The sequence below is a fragment of the Equus quagga genome, chromosome 15, assembly GCF_021613505.1.
Source record: "Equus quagga isolate Etosha38 chromosome 15, UCLA_HA_Equagga_1.0, whole genome shotgun sequence".
NCBI lineage: Eukaryota > Metazoa > Chordata > Mammalia > Perissodactyla > Equidae > Equus > Equus quagga.
Genome location: NC_060281.1, coordinates 70,969,261 through 70,988,480, shown reverse-complemented (window position 1 = coordinate 70,988,480; position 19,220 = coordinate 70,969,261). Strand labels below are relative to the sequence as shown.

Here is a 19,220-nt window from a genome sequence, read left to right as displayed (position 1 = left end):
AGCAGGAGCAGCTTGGGGTTCTCCGACCTGCAGGTGGGAGGTGGGGTTCAGAGGTCTGTCGCAGAGGTGCGAGTGCCTGGATCCCAGCAGCGAGGTTCTCCTGGGTCCGCCAGTCGAGCTCGGTGCCTCCCACTTTGGCAGGCATGAGCATCACCAGGCGAGTTGTATGTATAAGAACGTGTGTACTGTCCATTGTGGGGCTCGAAGCTGCCGCACGTGCCTCTGTCCCCAGGCTAACCCCCCTCCTGTCTTCCAGTGGTGCTGAACACCCTCCGGCATCTGAGCACCACCACCTCCATTCTCACAGACCCGTCCCAGCTGCCGGAGCAGGCGGCAGAGGCTGTCACCAGAGTTGGCAAGAGATCGGGGGAGTCTTAGCAACGCTTAGCAGGCATGTGGCTGCATGAGATGCCACGGAGCCCCTTCCCTGCCTGTGGAGAGGAGTCTGCGCCCACGCCTCTCCTGACACAGAGCCTCAGGACCTTCCTTCTACTCTGCTGGCCCATCGGGCCACTCAGAATGCCATGCTCAGGTCTGAAGCAGGTTCGGGTCCTGCCAACAGCAATAGCCCATCTTTGGGAAGCCCTTGCTGTGAACTCTCACTCAGTGACCTCCGTCACCGACCTCGCCTCCCCTTGGAGCAGCCCAGACAAAGGGGAACACCGCCCGGTCCTGTGCTGTCCTGCCTTGCTGGTGGTGTGTCAGGGCCACAGCACCAGCGTGGGGAGTAGATGGGTCAAGAGGAGGCAACGCCTGCTCCTGCAAGTTAGGAAACTTCAGGGTGCTTCCTGGTTCCTGTCTTGAGACTTACAGATGTTCCCTCCTGTCACATCCTGGGCACTTGTACTGTTGGGAACGACTCCCTGTGCCCACTCTGGCCCGCCTGTGGAGCAGCTAGAAGGCATCTTCATCCCCTGACTCTGACCTTATCGGTGGACCTGGATGTCTGCTCAGGCTTATGCATGGTGGGCTGCCTTCTCCTACCGCTTGGGCTGCTGGGGGAGCCCCCAAACACACGTGTGCAAAAGCAGGTGTGGGTGCCTGTGGGACGAGAAGGAAAGCACAACAACGCAAAGCTGCTACGCTGGCTTGGACTGTGCTCTTGGGCAACGTTTTAATCTGTCTTGATTTAGTTCCACGTGGCATTGCAGCATCCATTGGATCTCTGATTTGAGAATCACGACGAGGACTCAGCCCGGGCCTCCTCAGGCATCCTCACAACATGGCCCTTCTACCCTTGTTCTCCACCTGATTCCAGGCTGCAGCCACAGACAAGCCAGCTGTGCCTGATGGACACTCGTGGTCCTTAGGGTGTAGTGTTTGAAAGGCCAGACTCCACGGTGCTGCCATCAGCCTGGTCCCCTTGTCTGGATTGTTCAGCCGGGAGCCCCAAACCATAAGAGTTCTCGGACCAAAGATGTCACCATGCCCAAAGTCTGTCCTGTCTTGTATTTGGAAGAAGAAATTGAATGTTGACAGGCAGAACTCCAAGGTGGCCAGCCTTGGAGCTGTCTAGGCATCTCCCAGATCAGACAGTAAAGAATTATACTCAGATTTGATCAAGGTGGAGGAATTTGTGGGGGCAGTGGGCTGTCTCTGAATGTGCGAATTGCAGTTGGAGGGGTTCAGAGGAAGGGGCAGCAGGAGGGCGGGTCCGGGGCTCCCTGCGTCTGCATGGGTGGCCGCAGGTGGACGGGCGCTCTCTTCGACACTCAGGAAGCCCAGCCACGGGCACCTCCTCGCTGACAGAATGTGCTTTTAACGTCCTGCTGTGAAGTTCAGAGCCAGCAGGCTTTCCATTCCACCTCTGCTCTTCCTGCCAGAGATGGAGACCGGGCAGTTCTAGGCAGGCCAGGATGGGCTTTGAGGGAGCCGAGGAGCCGGGTGGGACAGGGGGAGGGTACCACATGCTACCCCCGAAGTTCGGAGGCTCCCATTGCTTCGGAGGCCTGCAGAAGGTCCTCAGAGGACAGCCAGCCCCACCTCAGCTTCGGTTGATGGAGGACAGAGGGGGGCCGTCTCCCTGCTGACGTCTATGCCACAGGTCACTGACCAGTCGTCTGCTCCTGTGTTTCTCTTCAGCCCCGTGGAAGAGCAGCTTGGCAGCACCCCTGAGCCCCCCCAGAAAATGTGTTTACAGGCCTTCCGCATCACTTTCCTGAGGGGTGAGCCCTAGATGAGGCTGGGCTGGTCCATCATGCCCACTGGGAAGTGGTAAGAGAACCCGTCCTTCACCCCCTAGATAAATATGAAGTTGCCCTTTGAAAGGAGAAACCCCTGTGGTAAGAACTCTGCTAGGGTCACAAGAAAAACACGAAACACGTTCCCAGCCGTGAGGGCTCGTGGAGGGTCCTGAGCCTGACCCCTCGGCCTCTTCCCCAGTTCCTGTGCCTTCGTAAGCCGCGTGGATGGCCACAGTGCTCAGCTTGCCAAGACCTCTCCAAAATCGATAGCTTTCTCCCCACCCTTTGCTGGGCATCATCTTTTTAAACTCCGTGGGATATGAAATGGGCCTCTTGCTTCTTTGGCCTAACTCTCTTCTTTCCCTTTTGCTGATTGAATGTTTGTGATTCTGTTAAATATTTAAGGCTGTTAGGTTGTGTGAGACTTTGAAGGGTGTGTGTGTCCCAGCAGACTGTTACTAGATGCACGTTTCTGTTTTGAGATGTTTCTTAAATCCATTTCTCTTGGTGCTCACCATCACCACAGCTGTAGGGCCACAAAGCTGTATTTCTTACTATAGACATGATTGTCTCTTGTCTCGCAGTTTTCGTGTTTCAGAATCTTGTCCGATGAATCTCAGGGGCCTAGCCTCAACTTCTTTCCTGGAGTCCTGGGCCGGGGTGTGGGGACCTCCAGGCCACCCGGCCAGCAGCCTCCACTGAACGTTGAACACGGGCCTGTGGTTTGTTTACACTCATTTCCACCCACACTCCTGTTGCTACTCCCATTAAAAAAACTTAAAAATGCTGATAATTTGAAGGATAAGAAAATCATACTGAAAAGAAAAAGAGCCTGTCTGGCACATAAATCTCTGAAAGTGATTCTGTGAAATCTTTCTGTGCCATCGGCTCCCTTCCCAGCACTGTTCGCTCTTTCACGATGAGTGAGAAGCACAGGGACAGAGCAGGTGCCACCACAGGGCTTTCTGAAATTGACTGGCCCGTCCCTCCTGTCTCAGGCAGGTTATACACCAGCTGTCGCCCCGTTTGCAGGGCCCCGCCCCGTGGCAGACTGACCGCTTTCCGGCGGTTTTTCACGGCACAAGGGAAGCAGTCCCAATATCAGAAGTTAGCGTTGATGAAAGCACTGGATCTTGTCAAAGAGGAAGGACTGAGAGGACGGCAAAATCCCCAGCACGCTGTGTTCCTGGAACCTCTGTAGGAGGAGCGGTGGTCACTACTCACCCATGTGTCCTTGTGCGCCCGACCTCCACTTCCTGTCCTTGTGACCTGACCCCATGCCCAAGCCCCTTCTTGAGGTCAGGCATGAAGATGTTTTTGTTCTGGCCAATAGAAATATAAACTTGGATTCCTAAGGGACATGGCACCCCAGTTTGGTGCCAAACCGCTGTGTCTCGCCCCAGGTGAAGGGGGATGGTGGTGAGTGACATCACTGCTTGATTCTGGCAGACCCTCTGCCAAGAGGGGTCACACACCTCTCCGCTCCATGTCCAATCCTGGCAGGCTCCACCCCAGCTTCCTCCAGGGAGGCCTCCCTTCCTTGTGAGGCGCTGGCCTCCTGCCTAGATGAATCCTGAGGCGCCAGGTTCATTGTTGTTTTCTGCATCACAAGTGTTCATTGTCTAGCTGAACAAAAACTCATCAGAAGGGAGCTGGGACTGTCCTGTGGGTCCCTCTGGCTGTGGCCGGCAGGTTCGCTCGGTGAGGGGCAGGCGTGGTACTGTGGACCCAGGTCCTGCGCTGGCCAACCTTGCCTCTGTCAGTCTCTTATCTCTCTGGCTCCAGATGGGCAGGCTTGCCATCGCCTCATTGCCCCTCCCCACTCAGCAGTCCCATCCCCTCCTGTGGTTACCTCGTTCCTGAACCTCCTTCCTCTCTCTGGCGGGAAGAATTGCCTTTCCCTGGAGACACCCTGTTTCCTGTTGGGCGCTGTGCCGTAGGTGAAACCCACCCACCATGTGTTGAAACCGAGCTTTGCAGAGGGTTTCCTTGGTCCTGGTCTTCTTGGGGAACGGAGTTGAGAGAGCCCTCACGTAGACAGCGCAGGAAGCACTAGGATGCCTGGTGGGCCGTGGTTTGGGGTTTGGTGCCCCTGAGGCCTGTGTATCAAAGAGGATTTTCACCACGTCTGAACATGGGTGAGGGGAGAGGAGAGCTGGAGGGCGGAAGAGCTTGGAAGCTCAGTGTGAGTTTGCACCATTCGTTAGTCATCGTGGCCTTCATCCCCTCGGCGGGTTTCTGTGATGAGAGGGCCTCCAGGGACAGGGAGAAGCCTTAGGACCTCCCATGTGCCCGCACACGGATCAGCTGCCCGGTTTTCTTTTCCTTCTGAGCACTTGGCTTTCCCAGCTCGCCACACGGCTGTTTCTTTGTTGGGGCCTAAGAAAATCAGCCTTTGAGAACGAAAAGGGAACTTTTCATGTTGAATGTTGGCTTTGACTTTGAGTGTGTGTGTATATATGTGTGTGTGCGCACTAGCATGTGCTTCCACAAGCTGTGTGTGTTTACTTTAATGGGATTTTATTTTTGTGAAATTCCTTTCCAATTATGTAGCAAAATTCACCTCCATCTCCCAGTCAAACTTTTGGCTCCACCGTCAGCCCCAGGCGTTGCGAATTTGAAGAATTCTCTTCTGGGTTTCTGAACAGAGACGTGTTGCTCTCAGGAGTCGAGGTTGTGGCAGGTTGTGAGAAACTGACGTTTTAGACATTTCCATGGAGTTTACACCCCACAGTTGAAAGGCGTAAAAGGCTTGGCCCTGGGAGATGGATTCTCGGCTGTGTTTCTCACAGGGCACTCGGAGAACGCAGCCTCTGCCCCACAACGTCCTGCTCTTTCGGTATCTGAGTCTTCACACAGCGCACAGATGGATGCTGTATTCGTTTGCTTATTCTGTACACCACAGCTGAAACACTGCTTTCTTTTCCTTTTTCAGATTTCAGTTCGTTGTGTAAATGGTTCTTTTTTCCTGTTGTGAGCCTTGGGGGTAGTGTCAGGGCACCTTTAGGAGAGTTACCCTTGTGGTCTGAAAAACAAAACCCAGAAGAGTCTTGTTTGATCAGAGGCTCCCTCAGGCCTGCGTCATCCAGAACACGGCCCTTTCTGCTCTGCTGTTGACAAGCACGTTTCCACCAGCTGTATTCAACACTACAATGCAGTTTTAAAACTATATTTGCATCCAAGACAATAAAAAGCCGTATTTTTTTGAAAAGCCTGTGACGTGTGTCTTAAATGCTACCCTGTTGAGCTGTGGAAGAGATGATAAAATGAGATCAGAACAAAGTGATGGCCGCAACTGGCTCCCCCATTCCAACCTTTGGGCGGGTGGTGTGGGTGGAGTGGGCTCAGCCTGGACTGGGGGTGTTGGGGTAAGAAGAGAGGCCCAAGGAGGGGTGCTGATTCTGGAGGTGTGCCTCAAAAGACAGTGGTCCCGGGGCTGGCCCCGTGGCCGAGTGGTTAAGTTCGCGCGCTCCGCTGCAGGCGGCCCAGTGTTTCGTTGGTTCGAGTCCTGGGCGTGGACATGGCACTGCTCATCAAGCCACGCTGAGGTAGCGTCCCACATGCCACAACTAGAAGGACCCACAACGAAGAATATACAACTATGTACTGGGGGGCTTTGGGGAGAAAAAGGAAAAAAATAAAATCTTTAAAAAAAAAAAAAAAAAAACAGTGGTCCTTCAGGGAGGCCTCCGCTCAAAGGGCCAATGACAAGCACCCAGTGTGACAGGAGCTCACCAGGGCCTGGTGCTCCAGGCCCTTCCCAGGGGGGCGCAGTTCAGTAGTATTTGTACAAACTACCTGTTTCCTCATCTGGACCTGGGGCAAACATCCCCCGCCCTGTGCACCTCACAGGGCGGTTTTGAGGTTCACGTAGACTCATGGACATCAGGGGGCTCAGTAACCCATGAAGCACTGTACTTAAGAGAGTGTAGGTTATCGTCAGGACGGCCAACACTGGCCCAGCACTAAAAGGATTCTGAGTCGTGGCAGTGGCCCCAGGAGGCCATGGGCTCCCTGCTAACCACTGACCCAATATCATAGATGGAAAATGCTGGGATGTCGACAAGCAGAGATGTCCTTTTGTTGTGCTGAGAAGATTTTAATTATCTCTGTTTAATGTAGAAGCTTTTCTCTTACACACCATCTTCCTGTGCTCCCCACTCCCCCACCCCAGCTCCTTGTGCCTCGGCAGGGTGACCCAACGAGGCGAGCCAAGCTGTCCCCTTGCAGGTTGCCGGGCCCCTGTGTGGAGCTGCCGGCTTGTTTACTGAACAACTGCCCAGATCCGTATCTCTTGACTAAAATGCAGTGGGTTGGTACACAGGCTCTTGTCTGATCAAACCCCCACGCCTGCCCTGAGAAAAAAAGTTTCATGACGCAAAGCAAGACTTTGGGCCTTGAGAACCAGGGGCCCTAGGGAGGTAAGTGGCTCATGGACTCCTTTGGGCTAGGAGAAATTCACTTTCCATTGAGCTAATTGATATATGTCTGTTTTGTTATGTATAGGATCTTAAAGGATGCTTGGGGCATAATTTGGAGAAGAAGGTAGAGTATGGATAGGCTGGAAAGAGGAGCAGAGTGTCTAAAGGGAGTGAGGCCAGTACACTGGATCTTGTTCTCAGCATCAGCCGCTGGGCCACCTTGGACACATACATGGCTGTGGACAATTCTCAAGTTGGTGGTATGATTATTCCCCCCCCCCCCCTTTTTTTGTAGTGAGGGAGACTGGCCCTGAGCTAACATCTGTGCCAATCTTCCTCTTTTGTATGTGTGACGCCACCACAGTATGACTTGATGAGTGATATGTCCATGCCCGGGATCCAAACTGGAGGACCCTGGGCTGCCGAAACGAAGCATGCAAATTTAACCACTTTACCACCAGGCTTGTCCCTGATTATTCTCATTTTTTGTTGTTAGTGATTTTGAGTCAATTCTGACTACTAGCGACCCTTTGGACAGCAGAGTGGAGCCCTGCCTGGTCTTTTTGCACCATCCTCTCTGGTGCTGTATCAGACAATTCTCTGCTGCTGTTCACAGGGTTTTCATGGCCAGTTTTTTCAGAAGTGAGTGGCTAGGTCTTTCTTCCTAGTCTGTCTTGGTCTGGAAGCTCTGTGAAGCCTGTCCACCATGGGTGACCTGCTGGTATTTGAAATACTGGTGCATAGCTTTCATCATCACAGCAATGCACAGCCACCACAGGATGACAACCGATATTTTATACCACTTTATAGAGGAAGAAATCAAGTCGTTTCCAAGGTAGCAGGGCTATGTGGTCAGGGTGAGAAGGCTAAAGGATCGCTTTTTGTCTTGTAATGGCCTCCAGCCACCAAATCCGGAGGAGTCTCCTTGTCCTTCCCCTCCTCTCGCCTCCCCGACACCACGTCCTGTCAAGTTTGTCTTCTGAATTTCTCCCAAACGCATCGTCCGCTTTTCTCCATCCCACCACCGTCACCCAAGTCTGAGTTGCCATGATTTCTCGACCCGCTCACATGGTGGTGTCCTTCCTTCCATCCTGTCTTATAGTCTCTCTCTCGTAGTCAGCACTTGGAAAAGTGCAGGTCTAGCCGTCATGCTCCTCTGCTCCTCACTCCTCTACTCGGTCCTTCAAGGGCTTTCCCCATAAAGGCCAAACCCTCCTGTTGGCCCCCGCCCCACCCCTCCTGCTGTCTGGCCCCTGCTTCCCTTTCCAACCTCAGTTTTTTTACTCTTTTCAGTACTTTGAACATTCTGTGTTCTGTTTTGTTTTCCTAAGGCCTTGTTTCCTCTTCCCAAGCCTTTCCCCATCTCCCTTTCCTTTCCTGGCCAGCTCCCCTTTTCTTCCATCTTTTGTTTTTGTTTTTGTTTTTGTTTTGCTGTGAAAGATTCTTCCTGAGTTAACATCTGTGCCAATCTTCCTCTGTTTTGTATGTGGGCTGCTGCCACAGCGTGGCCACAAGTGGTGTAGGTCCGTGTCCAGGAACCAAAGCTGGACCACTGAAGCGAAGCACGCCAAATTTAGCCAGTACGCCACAGGCCCGTTCCAGCCTTTTCTTCCATCTTAATCCTTAAACATCAGAACGTTTCTTCAGCAACCAGCCCTAGGGTTCCTCTCCCCGACACATGGGTGCACACATACACACACGTGTACACACAGGCACACACACAAGCACCCTATGTCTATTTCCTCAAGACACTGGTCGTGTTTGTCACTATCATTTATCCTACCTGTTAGGACAGGGGCCCCATGGTCACTGCTGTGCCCAGCACAGAACTAGCACAAAGCAGGTGTCAGGTGACCCACTGAATGAGCCCTCAGCCCTATGCCGTCCCACCAGCTGCCCCTTCCTCACGTCCATGTCACAGACGTGGGCTGGGGGATCCCTGATAGACTTCAGGGAGGCGGGGGCAACTAGGGGCTGCAGGTGGCAAGTTAAAGTAGATGTTGAAGGGCCAGCCCAGTGGTGCAGTTCAGTTCACGTGCTCCACTTTGGCGGCCCAGGGTTCACCAGTTCAGATCCCGGGGGCGGACATAGCACTGCTCTGCAAGCCATGCTGTGGCAGGTGTCTCACATATAAAGGAGAGGAAGATGGGCATGGATTTTAGCTCAGGGCCAATCATCCTCAGCAAAAAGAGGAGGATTGGTGGCAGATGTTAGCTCAGGGCCAATCTTCCTCAAAAATAAAGTAGACGTTGAGCAAGATTTAAAGGTTGACTCCTACGGTTACATATTTAATATAAAATGTCAACTTTCTGTGAGTCAGTGGCACTTGATTGTTAAAAGTGATTTTGGAGTATTTTGATCACAGTCATTTGGTGGAGGAGATATTAAATTTGTCACAAAATGCCAAGATCTGCTTATCTTTTTGCCTCTCTCTAGGTTTTGGTGGGTTATCACCAAAAGAAATTCTAATTATCTGAGAGTTCTTGTTAGTTTAGTTCCAGGTAACAGGATTTATCACCTGTGGTCGTCTCTGTCCTATGTTGCTGCTTTCAGGAGGGGCAAAGTTGAATTGGGTTTTCCCTCTTGCATGACGCTGTGGTAGGTGGTCTTGATTTAGAGGCACGTTTCTGCCCTTAATCTCCTCCCTCATTTCCCCTCCAAATTTTTCCTGTTTCTCAGAAATGGGGAAAGCAGGCTTCAAGGCAAATGTCGCCATACCACCTGCATCAGGCCTCAGGGGCTGGTTTAAAAAATACTGATCCTGTATTGCTCACCAGTGGAAAGGAATGAAGCACTGACACCTGCTACAACACGAATGAACCTGGGAAACACGAGCTGCGTGGAAGAAGCCAGACACAGAAGGCCACATGTCGTATGATCCCATTGCTATGAAATGTTCGGAACAGGCAAATTATTCAGACAAAGTAGATTCGGGGTTGCTAGAGGCCGAGGGGAGGGGCAAAGGGGAGGGACTGGTTAAAGGGAACAGGGCTTCTTTTTGGGGTGATGAAAATGTGCTGGAATTCGCGGCGATGGCTGCACAGCTCTGACTGTACTGAAAGAACATCAAATTATACACTTGAAATAGGTGAACTTTGAGGGATGTAAATTATAAGTCAAGAAAGCGGTTAAAATACTGATTTCAGGACACAGCCCAGACCTACTCAATCAGAATCTCAATGTAAAACCAAAGAATCTGCATTTCATCCAAACACCCCAGCAGGATCAGCTCCAGAGTTTGCAGGCCCCAGCACAAAATGAAAGTGTAGGGCCCCTGTTCCTAAATCATTAAGAATTTCAAGACAGTGACAACAGAGCTTTAAAACAAGCGTGAGGCCCTTCTGAGCACGGGCCCTGTTCGACTGCACGGGTCGTGGGCCCGTAAAGCCGGCACTGTAGCCCAGACTAAAGTTTGGGGTGCTCGACCCAAAGGAAAGAGGGAATTTGGTTAGCGTGTGTGCCTCTCCGGTGGCAAAGCTGTAGGGGGAGGATCTGGAAGTACGAGAGGAAAAATAAAAAACTGCGTAAGATTTCCTTTCCCTGGCAGAACAGTGAATCGGTTTTAGTCAGAAGACCCGTGGTGGAGTCCCCCAGCCAGCGGCTGAGTCATCTCCAGAACTGTGGGCTTTTGGTGAAAAAAAGAGAAAGGCCCAGGCTGCTGCCAGATCTTCCGGAGATCCTGGGTGGGTCTATCAATCAAGCAACACTGACCAAGTCTTCTGGTTGATTCAAGTTGAATGTGAGGTTTTGAAAGGATCAGAGGGGCTTGCAGAATCGCTGTGAGCCCTTGCTCACTGGGGACCTCTCCGGGGTGGGGGTGGGGGGTTGGCAGCCACTAACAGCTCAGCCCCTGCTACCCTACAGACTGGGTCTCGCTGCAATCGCCATCTTTCCCAGCAATGATTAACTTTCCACCATCCCTGCTGTTTCGTGTCACTAGTCCCTCATCCGCAGTCTGATTGTATTGCTATGGTCACATGCTGTGACATAGTAAGGAATATATATTTGGTCTCTGCGCCCAGTTCCTCACGCAGAGCTCCTTGTAATTTCCTGAGTGATGGGGATGACAGGAGCGTTTGACACAGAACCCCTAAATCCCTTGGAATTTCCTGGCTGATAGGAGCATCTTTGGTTCTAGTGAGACGACTCTTGGTGGGCTCCTGGATAGCTTCAGGATGGAGGCTGGTCACCAGAAAGACCAAGCCATGATTAGAAGCTTAGAACTTTCAACTCCATCCTCCCTCTCTCTCCTCCTCTGGGGAAGGCGAGGGGCTGAAGGTTGAGTTAATGATCAACCCAGCCTACATGCTGAAACCTCCATAAAAATCTCTGAATTATAGGGGTCGCAGATCTTCAGGGTTGGTGAATGCATCCATGTGCCGGGGGGGTGGCACAACCTGACCTCATAGGGACAGAAGCTCCTGGGCTTGAGACCCTTCCAGACCTCGCCTTATGTGCCTCTTCATCTAGCTGTTCATCTGTATTATTTATAATATCCATTATAATAAACCAGTAAACATAAGTAAAATGTTTTCCTGAGTCCTGTGAGCCATTCTAGCAAATTACTAAACCAGAGTAGAGGGTTGTGGGACCCTCTGATTTGTAGCCAGGTCACACAGAAGTGTGGGTAACCTGGGGACCCGCTACCTGTAATTGGCATCTGCAGTGGGTGGGGGACAGTCTTATGGGATTGAGCCCTTAACCTGTGGGGTCTGTACTAACTCCGGGAATTAGTGTCAGAATTAGATTGACTTGTGGGACACCCAGTTGGTGTCCAGAAGAAATGGAGAATTGCTTGGAGTGGAAACCCACACATTTGGTGTGGAAAGTGGTGTGGGAGTGGAGAAACAGTTTTCCTTTCATGCCCGCATGCTGGCCGCAAGGAAGGCTGGGGAGGCAAATGTCTCACCTTTTCAGCTTCAATGCAGGAAGCAGGCTCTGCCTTCCAGCAAACGTGTCTCAGACTGTTAAGACGTAATTCTCAAATAAAGACAGAGTGGGCATGTGCCAAGGTGTTATTTACCTCCTCAGTGAAGGAATTATCAGTGCAGCACAAACGATTCAAAGGACGATACGAGAAACTAGCATCCCTCTCTCATCTGTCTACCCTCATCAGTGAGGAAAAGAAGGCTGGGGCAAAACGCTAAGGCAGATGTTCAGCTGGTTAATGTCAATAAAACCGTCACCCCCCCCAGGGTTATCTTAACGTCTCCACTTGATAGAAATTATTTGCATCTTTCAGTTTTCTACAAGTTTACAGACACTGGGGCCTAATCAATAATAAATCATGTCAAAGAAAGCCCCATTTCCCGAAAGCAACTCTGTCAAATAGAACTTTCTGTGACAATGGAAATGTTCTGTATCTGTGCTGTCTAATGCAGGAGCCACGAGCCACATGAGGCTGTTGAGCACTTAAAATGTGGCTAGTGTGTCTGGGGAGCTGGATTTTTTTTAAAAAATGTTTTATTTTGAAATAATTTTAGATATACAGAAAAATTATAGATAGTACAGAGTTCTCATCTACCCTTCTCCCACCTTCTAAATGTGAACGTCTTACATAACCATGGTATATTTATCAAAACTAAGATATTAACACTAGTATAGGCTTAATTTGGATTTTCACCAGTTTTTTCACTAACATCCTTTTTTGGGATCCCCTCCAAGATTGTGTTCAATCCCACTGTCTCCTTGGTCCCCAGTCTGTGACGGTTCCTCCTCTCTCCTTGTCTTTCCTGGCCCTGATGCTTTTGAAGAGCACTGGTCAGGGAGTCCGTAGAATGTCCCTCAATGTGGGTTTGTCTGATGTCACCTCATGAGGACACTGGGCGTGTGGATCTCGGGGAAGAGTCCCACAGAGGGGAGCGAGGCGCCCCTCCCATCGCCTCGGTCAGGAGCACCTGACGCCCACGGGCCGGGGGTGACCGCCCGGCTCCGTGGATGAGGGTGGGGTCTGCCTTGTTTGTCCTCCCTTGGCCGCTCTCCTTCTCGGCCGTCCTGTGCGCGAGAGAAGCGAGTCCGCACTCCAGCCTGCTGTCGAGGGGAGGGGAGGGGAGGGGGCTCAGCGCCATGTCCTGGAGGAGGAACGGCAGAGAGTGTGTGGATGCGAGTTAACCCGCCACTCGTTAGTAAACATCTGAGGGAAAGTGCCGCGAGGCTACGCGGGTTCCCTGCTTCTCCTCCAAGTGTCGCCCGCAGGTTTCAGCCGTGTGTGCGGAGCCCGCGTGGAGCAATTCGCTCTGCAGTGTTCCAACGGTGACTACCTCTTTCCCTCATTCCTCTGCATTTACTAATTAAAACTCTGTAAGGAACATTTGTCCCTTCTCCTCCGTTTGTTTGTTTATATCACTGCAGACTAATGGATATTTATTTTGCTCTTTGGAAGGACATATGGTCATCTTTTTGCCTTATTTCCCAGTTTTTGGATAATTTTTCTAGTAATAGTAAAGGTGTTCCAATATAGGACAGTTAAAAAGAATGATAGGTGTCCACCACAGTAGGTGTTTCTGAATGTATTGACCAAAATATTGTCATTGAAGGCTAGGACATTTGGGGGCTTAAAAGCCTGGTGTTGGACTGGAGTGGAAATACCAAGAGTAAGAATGAGAAGAGGTCCAAGGCTGAACTGCATCTCTCAGAGTCCTAACCTCACCTCCCTTATATGAGAACTTGGGAAAATCATAGTCTCTCTTTGGGCCTCAGTTTCCTCCAAAATAAGATGAAGATGAAGATGAAGGTGCTGATCGACTCTAGATCAGTGGTTCTCAGGCTTGAGCGTGCATGTGAATCACCTGGAGGTTTCATTAAAACACAGATTGCTGGCTGCACCCCCACCGTGTCTGGGGTGAGGTCCAGGGATTTGCATTTCTAACCCATTCCCAGGTGATGCTGGTGCTGTGGGTCCAGAGACGCTTTGAGAACCATTAATCCAGATGATCTCTAAGAATCTGGGACCCAACATTTATTCAAACAATAAAATCTTTGGCCCTGGTTGTGAAGCTATCACTGACGAAATGATGGAACAGGTCTTTGCAGGAGCAGAGGCACTAGAAATCCAGTAGGGAATCACGCAGTAGACATTTGAATGATAGCTCTGTGCCAGGCATGGCGTTAAGTGCCTCTAAGACCCCGTCACTGTCCAGGAGGGACAAAGGTTGGGCTGAGCGGTGAAGAGCAAGCTTGAATCTGAGTCCCACCACTTCACAGCTGTGTGACCTTGGGCAAGTGACTAAATGACTTCTTGCCTCAGTTTCCCCACCACATGGCCTGGCATAAAGAAAATAATAAATGGTTGTTGCTTCTAGAATTACTATCATTTGCAACTGAGCCTGTCCTGTGGGGAGAATTGGCAGTGACAGAATTAGTATCTGTTTCCACAGCGTGTCCCACGCTCCCTCAGTCATACCACCCAGCCCGGATTCCCAGTCCCGCATTTTAACCTTCTCACAAAATCCAAGACAGATTATGAGGAAAATTCAATATAATTTATTAAATAGTTTCCAAGGGCTCCTCCGAGGAGCATTAACTCTCAATACAATAAATATCAATAAACTAACATAGCTGCCACCTCCTACCCTCACAAGGGTTTACTGAGAAAAAGTAACATTTAAGTCTGAAGTAGAAAAATATTCTATAAATACCAAGATGAAAAACAATGACATAACTTGAAATCTTTTACAATTCAACTCATCTATTGATTATCTCAGTCCTTGCAGGACTGGCCCATCTGGGGATTCATTGAGATAGTTCATGGAATCATTTACTTAATAACTGACAGCAGAGTTCTCACACTGAGCTCATCTCTTTTTCAGGCTTCATACATTTCTGTCATTCTGTAAGGAATCGGTTCAACCAGATGGCCTTAAATGACCTACTGAGCTCTATGTTCCAGGCAGTTTGAAAACCATCGTAAAATGGTCAAGATGAATCTTTTACGTTCAAAGTTATCTGTAGGCATAGAAACTTCTGTTTCTGGTGCATTTTGAAAATTGAGTTTGTCGAGCTGTTCTATGATGTAAAGGCTCTTATCGTTATTTAATGATGGACTGATGGCCTTGAAATAAGGCAGGATGGCTGAGCTGTTGATGTTGCCTGGTGCTTGGGAGTCAGAGGTGAAACATGACGGCAAGTCACTGTCGAATTTTTGCACTCCCTTCTCTTTGTTCAGCTGTGGAAGGAGGGAGAGAAAAGGGTGAGCATTGGGTTTGTAATAACAGCTAGAAATCCCAATGGCTGACATCTGAATGCTTCCCCTGTGACTGGCTTGGGCGAGCTCCTCCTTCTCGCCATAGCATCTAATTGGTGCAACACCCGTCTGAGGCTGCAGTCATCACCATCCCCATTCCCAGAGAAAAATAAAGCTCAAGTGCTGTGCGGAGCTGGCCCACGATCAAGCGGCAGACCCAGGATTCCAACCCACGTCAAGCGGTAATTCTGGAGCCTGGCTACTAACCACTACCCCGTTCTGCCTCCTCTGCTCTATCTAGCTGAGGTCTCCACAGCCTTCTGGAACCTGCTTTTAATGGCTTGGGGGCCCAGAGAGGTGAAGAATAGGAGAGCATCTGGGTTTCCATGCTGCTCCTTGCTTGTTGTGACTCGGCATTAAGGCCAATGTCCCCTCACGCCCCATGGCGGTGGAGAGGGTCAGTACGCTTGCCTGGAAAGGCCTCCAAGATGCCAGGGAGAGTTTTTCCAAGATGACAAGGACTCCAGACCGTGCCCTCTCCTGTCCCTATTCCTAAGGACTAAGAGCTTTTGGGTTCAACTGAAGTGCCATGAGCATCTGATCAGCCTGAACTTTCCAGTCGCCTGGGCTGGTAAACAACCTGTGCCTTTGTGTCTGTAAAAGCCGAGGCTAAGGTTTACACGCCAGGGAGGAAGGGAAGGGCAAGGCCAATTTCCCGAATTGTTTCCACGTTTTGATATTTGTTTGTTTAATCAAAGCCACCTAAGTGGCTCTGTCTTAATCACAACTCTGAGAAAATGAAAGAATATTTACATTTATTCAGCCATACTTTCTTCCCGATGGAGTCAGGCTCAGCAGTGCCTCTGCTAGAAGCCGACCAGGTCCTAATTAAACAAGTAAAGTAGCATGCAAACAGACACCTAATTTGTTAACTGCCCTTCTCTGTGCTAACAGTGACCCACAAGAGGATTTTAATGTCCTGCGTTTGCTGGGACATCATTTATGGCTTAGGTTGGCATTTGCTGCTCCTTAGGGGCTCCTGAATGGGCGGGCAGATGGCCCATCTCTAGGGATGTGCTAGAGGCAGGAAAACTAATTGAATATTACTATGAACGAAAAATGTTAGAGGTGAGCAAGCCTACTAAAGCAAATGCTATAGTACATGAGAACCTGTTGAGTTTTTGGCTGGCTGGGCTAATTCCTGCCTTTGACCCTACCTTCATAAAAATTCCATAACAGCCTATGTAGTTGTTCCCATCCCTTCCTGGCGTATCCACAGCCCTAGCTTCAGGTCTGAAAAGGATAGGCTTCTTCTGGAGGCAATGTAAGGCGTTTTAAAGAAACAGCTTAGAATAGAAGTCTCTAGGGCACTTACGTAGTCATCCAAAAGTTTCTTAGACAAGTTCTGTAATTCTACGATTATTGCTTGTATTTCTTTTGGTTGTAGCTGATAGATGGGTCCCGTATGAGAGAGCATCAAAGTTCCCAAACAGCAGAGCAGGAACAGGGCAAACCTAGTGGATCCTGGAGAAAGAGAACGATGCTGTGAGGCACATGAGGCAGCTACCCCCGCCCACCCGAGCTTCAATCACTTAAGCCATCGTTGAGCAACCACTGGGCCAAGCCCCTCCAGAGGCTTCCTCCCTGTGTGATGAGACAGCCCAAGAACCAGAGGCAGCAGGACGCAGTGGTACCTATATGGGAGACCATGGCGAGAGAGCACAAGGCCTGCTTCAGCACCAGCTTCTTGAACCAGATGTGCTCGCCATGGTCTTCAGGAGATATATAAAGGGCCAGTTGTGAGGAAGAAGAGCAATTAATGTCCCGCCCATGGCAAATTATTGCTCAGCTTTTCTTCAGAAAACTCTTTCAAAATTCTGCCACCCAAGGCTGAGTGAAAGCAGGGCTGGAAGGAAATGCTGAGGTTACCCTCAAGGTAGGCAGATGCCTGACTCAGTACACACACACATCTCTCTGCCATTTCTTCTTGGAAAGAGCTTGTTGATTTGACTTGAAGAAAGTTTGAAGCCCATGGTAGACGGGCGCAACCCACAAGGAACAAATGACTTACAGGATTTGCAGGTCAGTCCCCTGCAGGGAATTTCTGGGGAGGGTCACAGTGAGTGTGCGTAAGCATAAAGCTGGCCTGAGGTTTGCAAAAGGTATTATCTTTGGAAATTTCTGAAGCATGCCTGTGCCAGTGTGCGGGGACGGCACAGATAACCACTGTGAGCATAGTGAGTCAAAGTATTCCTCTCCACTCTGCTTGACCTCGAACATCATCAGACTCCCAACTGCATCTTTGCAATCGCAGGGCCTAGAACCAGAATCTGTGCTCAAGAGGTATTTGTTGAAACCTCTTATTCATATTTTGAGTGCCAACTTTGACCAGACACTCTTCCAGGGTCTCAGGAATGGAGGTGAAGAAGTTAGGCAAGGTCCCTGCCCGCAAGGAGCTGGCGTTCTAGTGGGCAAGAGGCAGACAATCAACAGTGTGAACAAACAAGAAAGCTTCGGGCAAATGATAAGAGCTATAAAAATACAACAAGGTGGCGCGATAGAGAGTGATGGGGAGACTCTGTAAGTCAGGTGACGAGGAAAAGTCTCTCTGAGGAGGTCACATTTAAGCTGAGACCTGGAAGATGAGAAGTAGCCTGCTATGAGAAGATCTGGAGCCCTCCAAGCAGAGGGGAAAGCAGTGCAGAAGTTCTCAGGTGAAAATTAGCTTGATGTGGTCAGGAACAGGAGGCAGGTCATGGTAGTCAGAGTCAAGTGGGAGAAGGGAAGGACGGTGGAGAGGGAGGCAGAGGCCGGGCCTCGAGGGTCTTACAAGACCATGATGAAGAACTTGTGCTGAGGCACCACTGCTTGGCCATAGGTAGGGAAACATAGGATCTAGTGGACTTTAAAAAGCAAGAAAAAGATAGGCTGCTAAGTGGAGAAGGGATTGTGGCAATCCAAGATGAAACCAGAGGGACCAATTAGGAGGTTATGCAACTGTCCAGATGAGAGATGACGGTGGCTTGGACCAGGGTGGAGTGGATGGAGATGAAGTCTACAGAACTGGTTGGTGGACTGATGTGGAGATGAATCAAAGAGCGAAATCAAGGCTGGCTTCTGGATCTTGATTAAGCAACTGGGTGGTTGATGTGCCGTGAGAGAAAAGAAGTCTGGAGAGGGGAAATCAGGAATCCTGTTTGGAATGAGTTAAGTTTGAGATGCCCACTGAGCTTCTACTCGATGTCAGGTCGGCCATTGGATGGGAGCCAAGAGCTCAGGGACGAGGTCACACCTGGGGGGGTCCACAGAACCCAAGAACCACAACAGAAGAGACAGCCAGGAACCCCCTTTCACCCTTAATCCCAAGTCCCCCTTCAGCCACTGCTCTTTCCTCTTCTTATCCAAGATGCTTTTTTTTTTTTTTTTAAAGATTGGCACCTGAGCTAACAACTGTTGCCAATCTTCTTTTTTTTTTCCGTCTTCTTCTCCCCAAAGCCCCCCAGTACCTAGTTGTATATTCTAGTTGTGAGTGCTTGTGGTTGTGCTATGTGGGATGCCACCTCAGCATGGCCCAATGAGCAGTGCCATGTCCAACCCAGGATCCAAACCAGCGAAACCCTGTGCCACCGAAGTGGAGCGTGTGAACTTAACTACTCAGCCACGGGGCCAGCCCCTTATCCAAGCTTCTTGACAGAGTGGTCTATGCACACTTTTTCCTCACTTCCCAAACCACCACAATATGTTTTCACCCCAAGAATTTATTGAAAATCCCCTAGCAAAGTCTGTGATAGGCAGAATTTTGCTCCTATGATGTTCACCCTCTGGTGTTTACTCCCATAATTATGTCATCTTACATGAAAAAGGGGACTTCACAGATGTAATTAAAGTTACTAATCAGTTGACCTTAAGATAGGTTGATTACCAGGTTGGTCCAATGTAATCACATGAGCCCTTAAAAACGAGAGTAGCGCAGAAGAGGAAGTCAGAGAAATTCAAAGCATGAGAAGGACTCAACTTCCCTTGCTGGCTTGAAGATGGAAGGAGCCACGTGGAAAGTGTCAAAGGAAGTTAATTTGGCCAACAACCAGTGAGCTTGGAAGAGGACCCTGGACCCTAGGTAAGAACATTAGCTCCAGCTGGTACCTTGACTTTAGCTAGGTGAGATTCCGAGCAGAGAATCCAGTTGCACCATGCTGAACTTCTGACCTACAGAAACTGTGAGACAGTGACTTTGTGGTTTTAAACTGCTGAGTTTATGGTATTTGTTACAACAGCAATAGAGAACTAGTATAGTCTCCAGTGACCTCATGCTGCCAACCTTACTGGGATTTTTTTCAGCCTTCGTCTTACTTGACCCCTCTAGGGTATGCAATGCTGCCGACCACTTCCTCCCTTCTTGATAACTTCTCTTTCCTCTCCTTCCATGACCACATT

General features: G+C 50.0%; 2 protein-coding genes across 3 annotated transcripts in view; one reads left to right on the top strand and one right to left on the bottom strand.

Annotated features, from left to right (window-relative positions):
- MLXIP (MLX interacting protein) overlaps positions 1–5,394 on the top strand; it is a 57,849-nt gene extending 52,455 nt beyond the window's left edge. Inside the window, exon 17 of one of the 2 annotated variants that reach the window (XM_046638942.1) lies at positions 308–5,394. In XM_046638942.1, coding sequence (XP_046494898.1) covers positions 308–378 — 71 coding nt within the window. In that variant the 3' untranslated portion in view covers positions 379–5,394. Of the gene's footprint in view, positions 1–256 lie in introns of both variants that reach the window. The other variant, XM_046638941.1, reaches the window with a different exon arrangement.
- A 1,299-nt stretch (positions 5,395–6,693) lies between these two features.
- Positions 6,694–16,496, bottom strand: IL31 (interleukin 31). The gene is given in 5 exon segments (XM_046641017.1): positions 6,694–6,744; positions 7,209–7,234; positions 14,486–14,768; positions 16,162–16,310; positions 16,481–16,496. Coding segments are annotated over 5 exon segments (525 nt in total).
- Between the last annotated feature and the right edge of the window lie 2,724 nt (positions 16,497–19,220).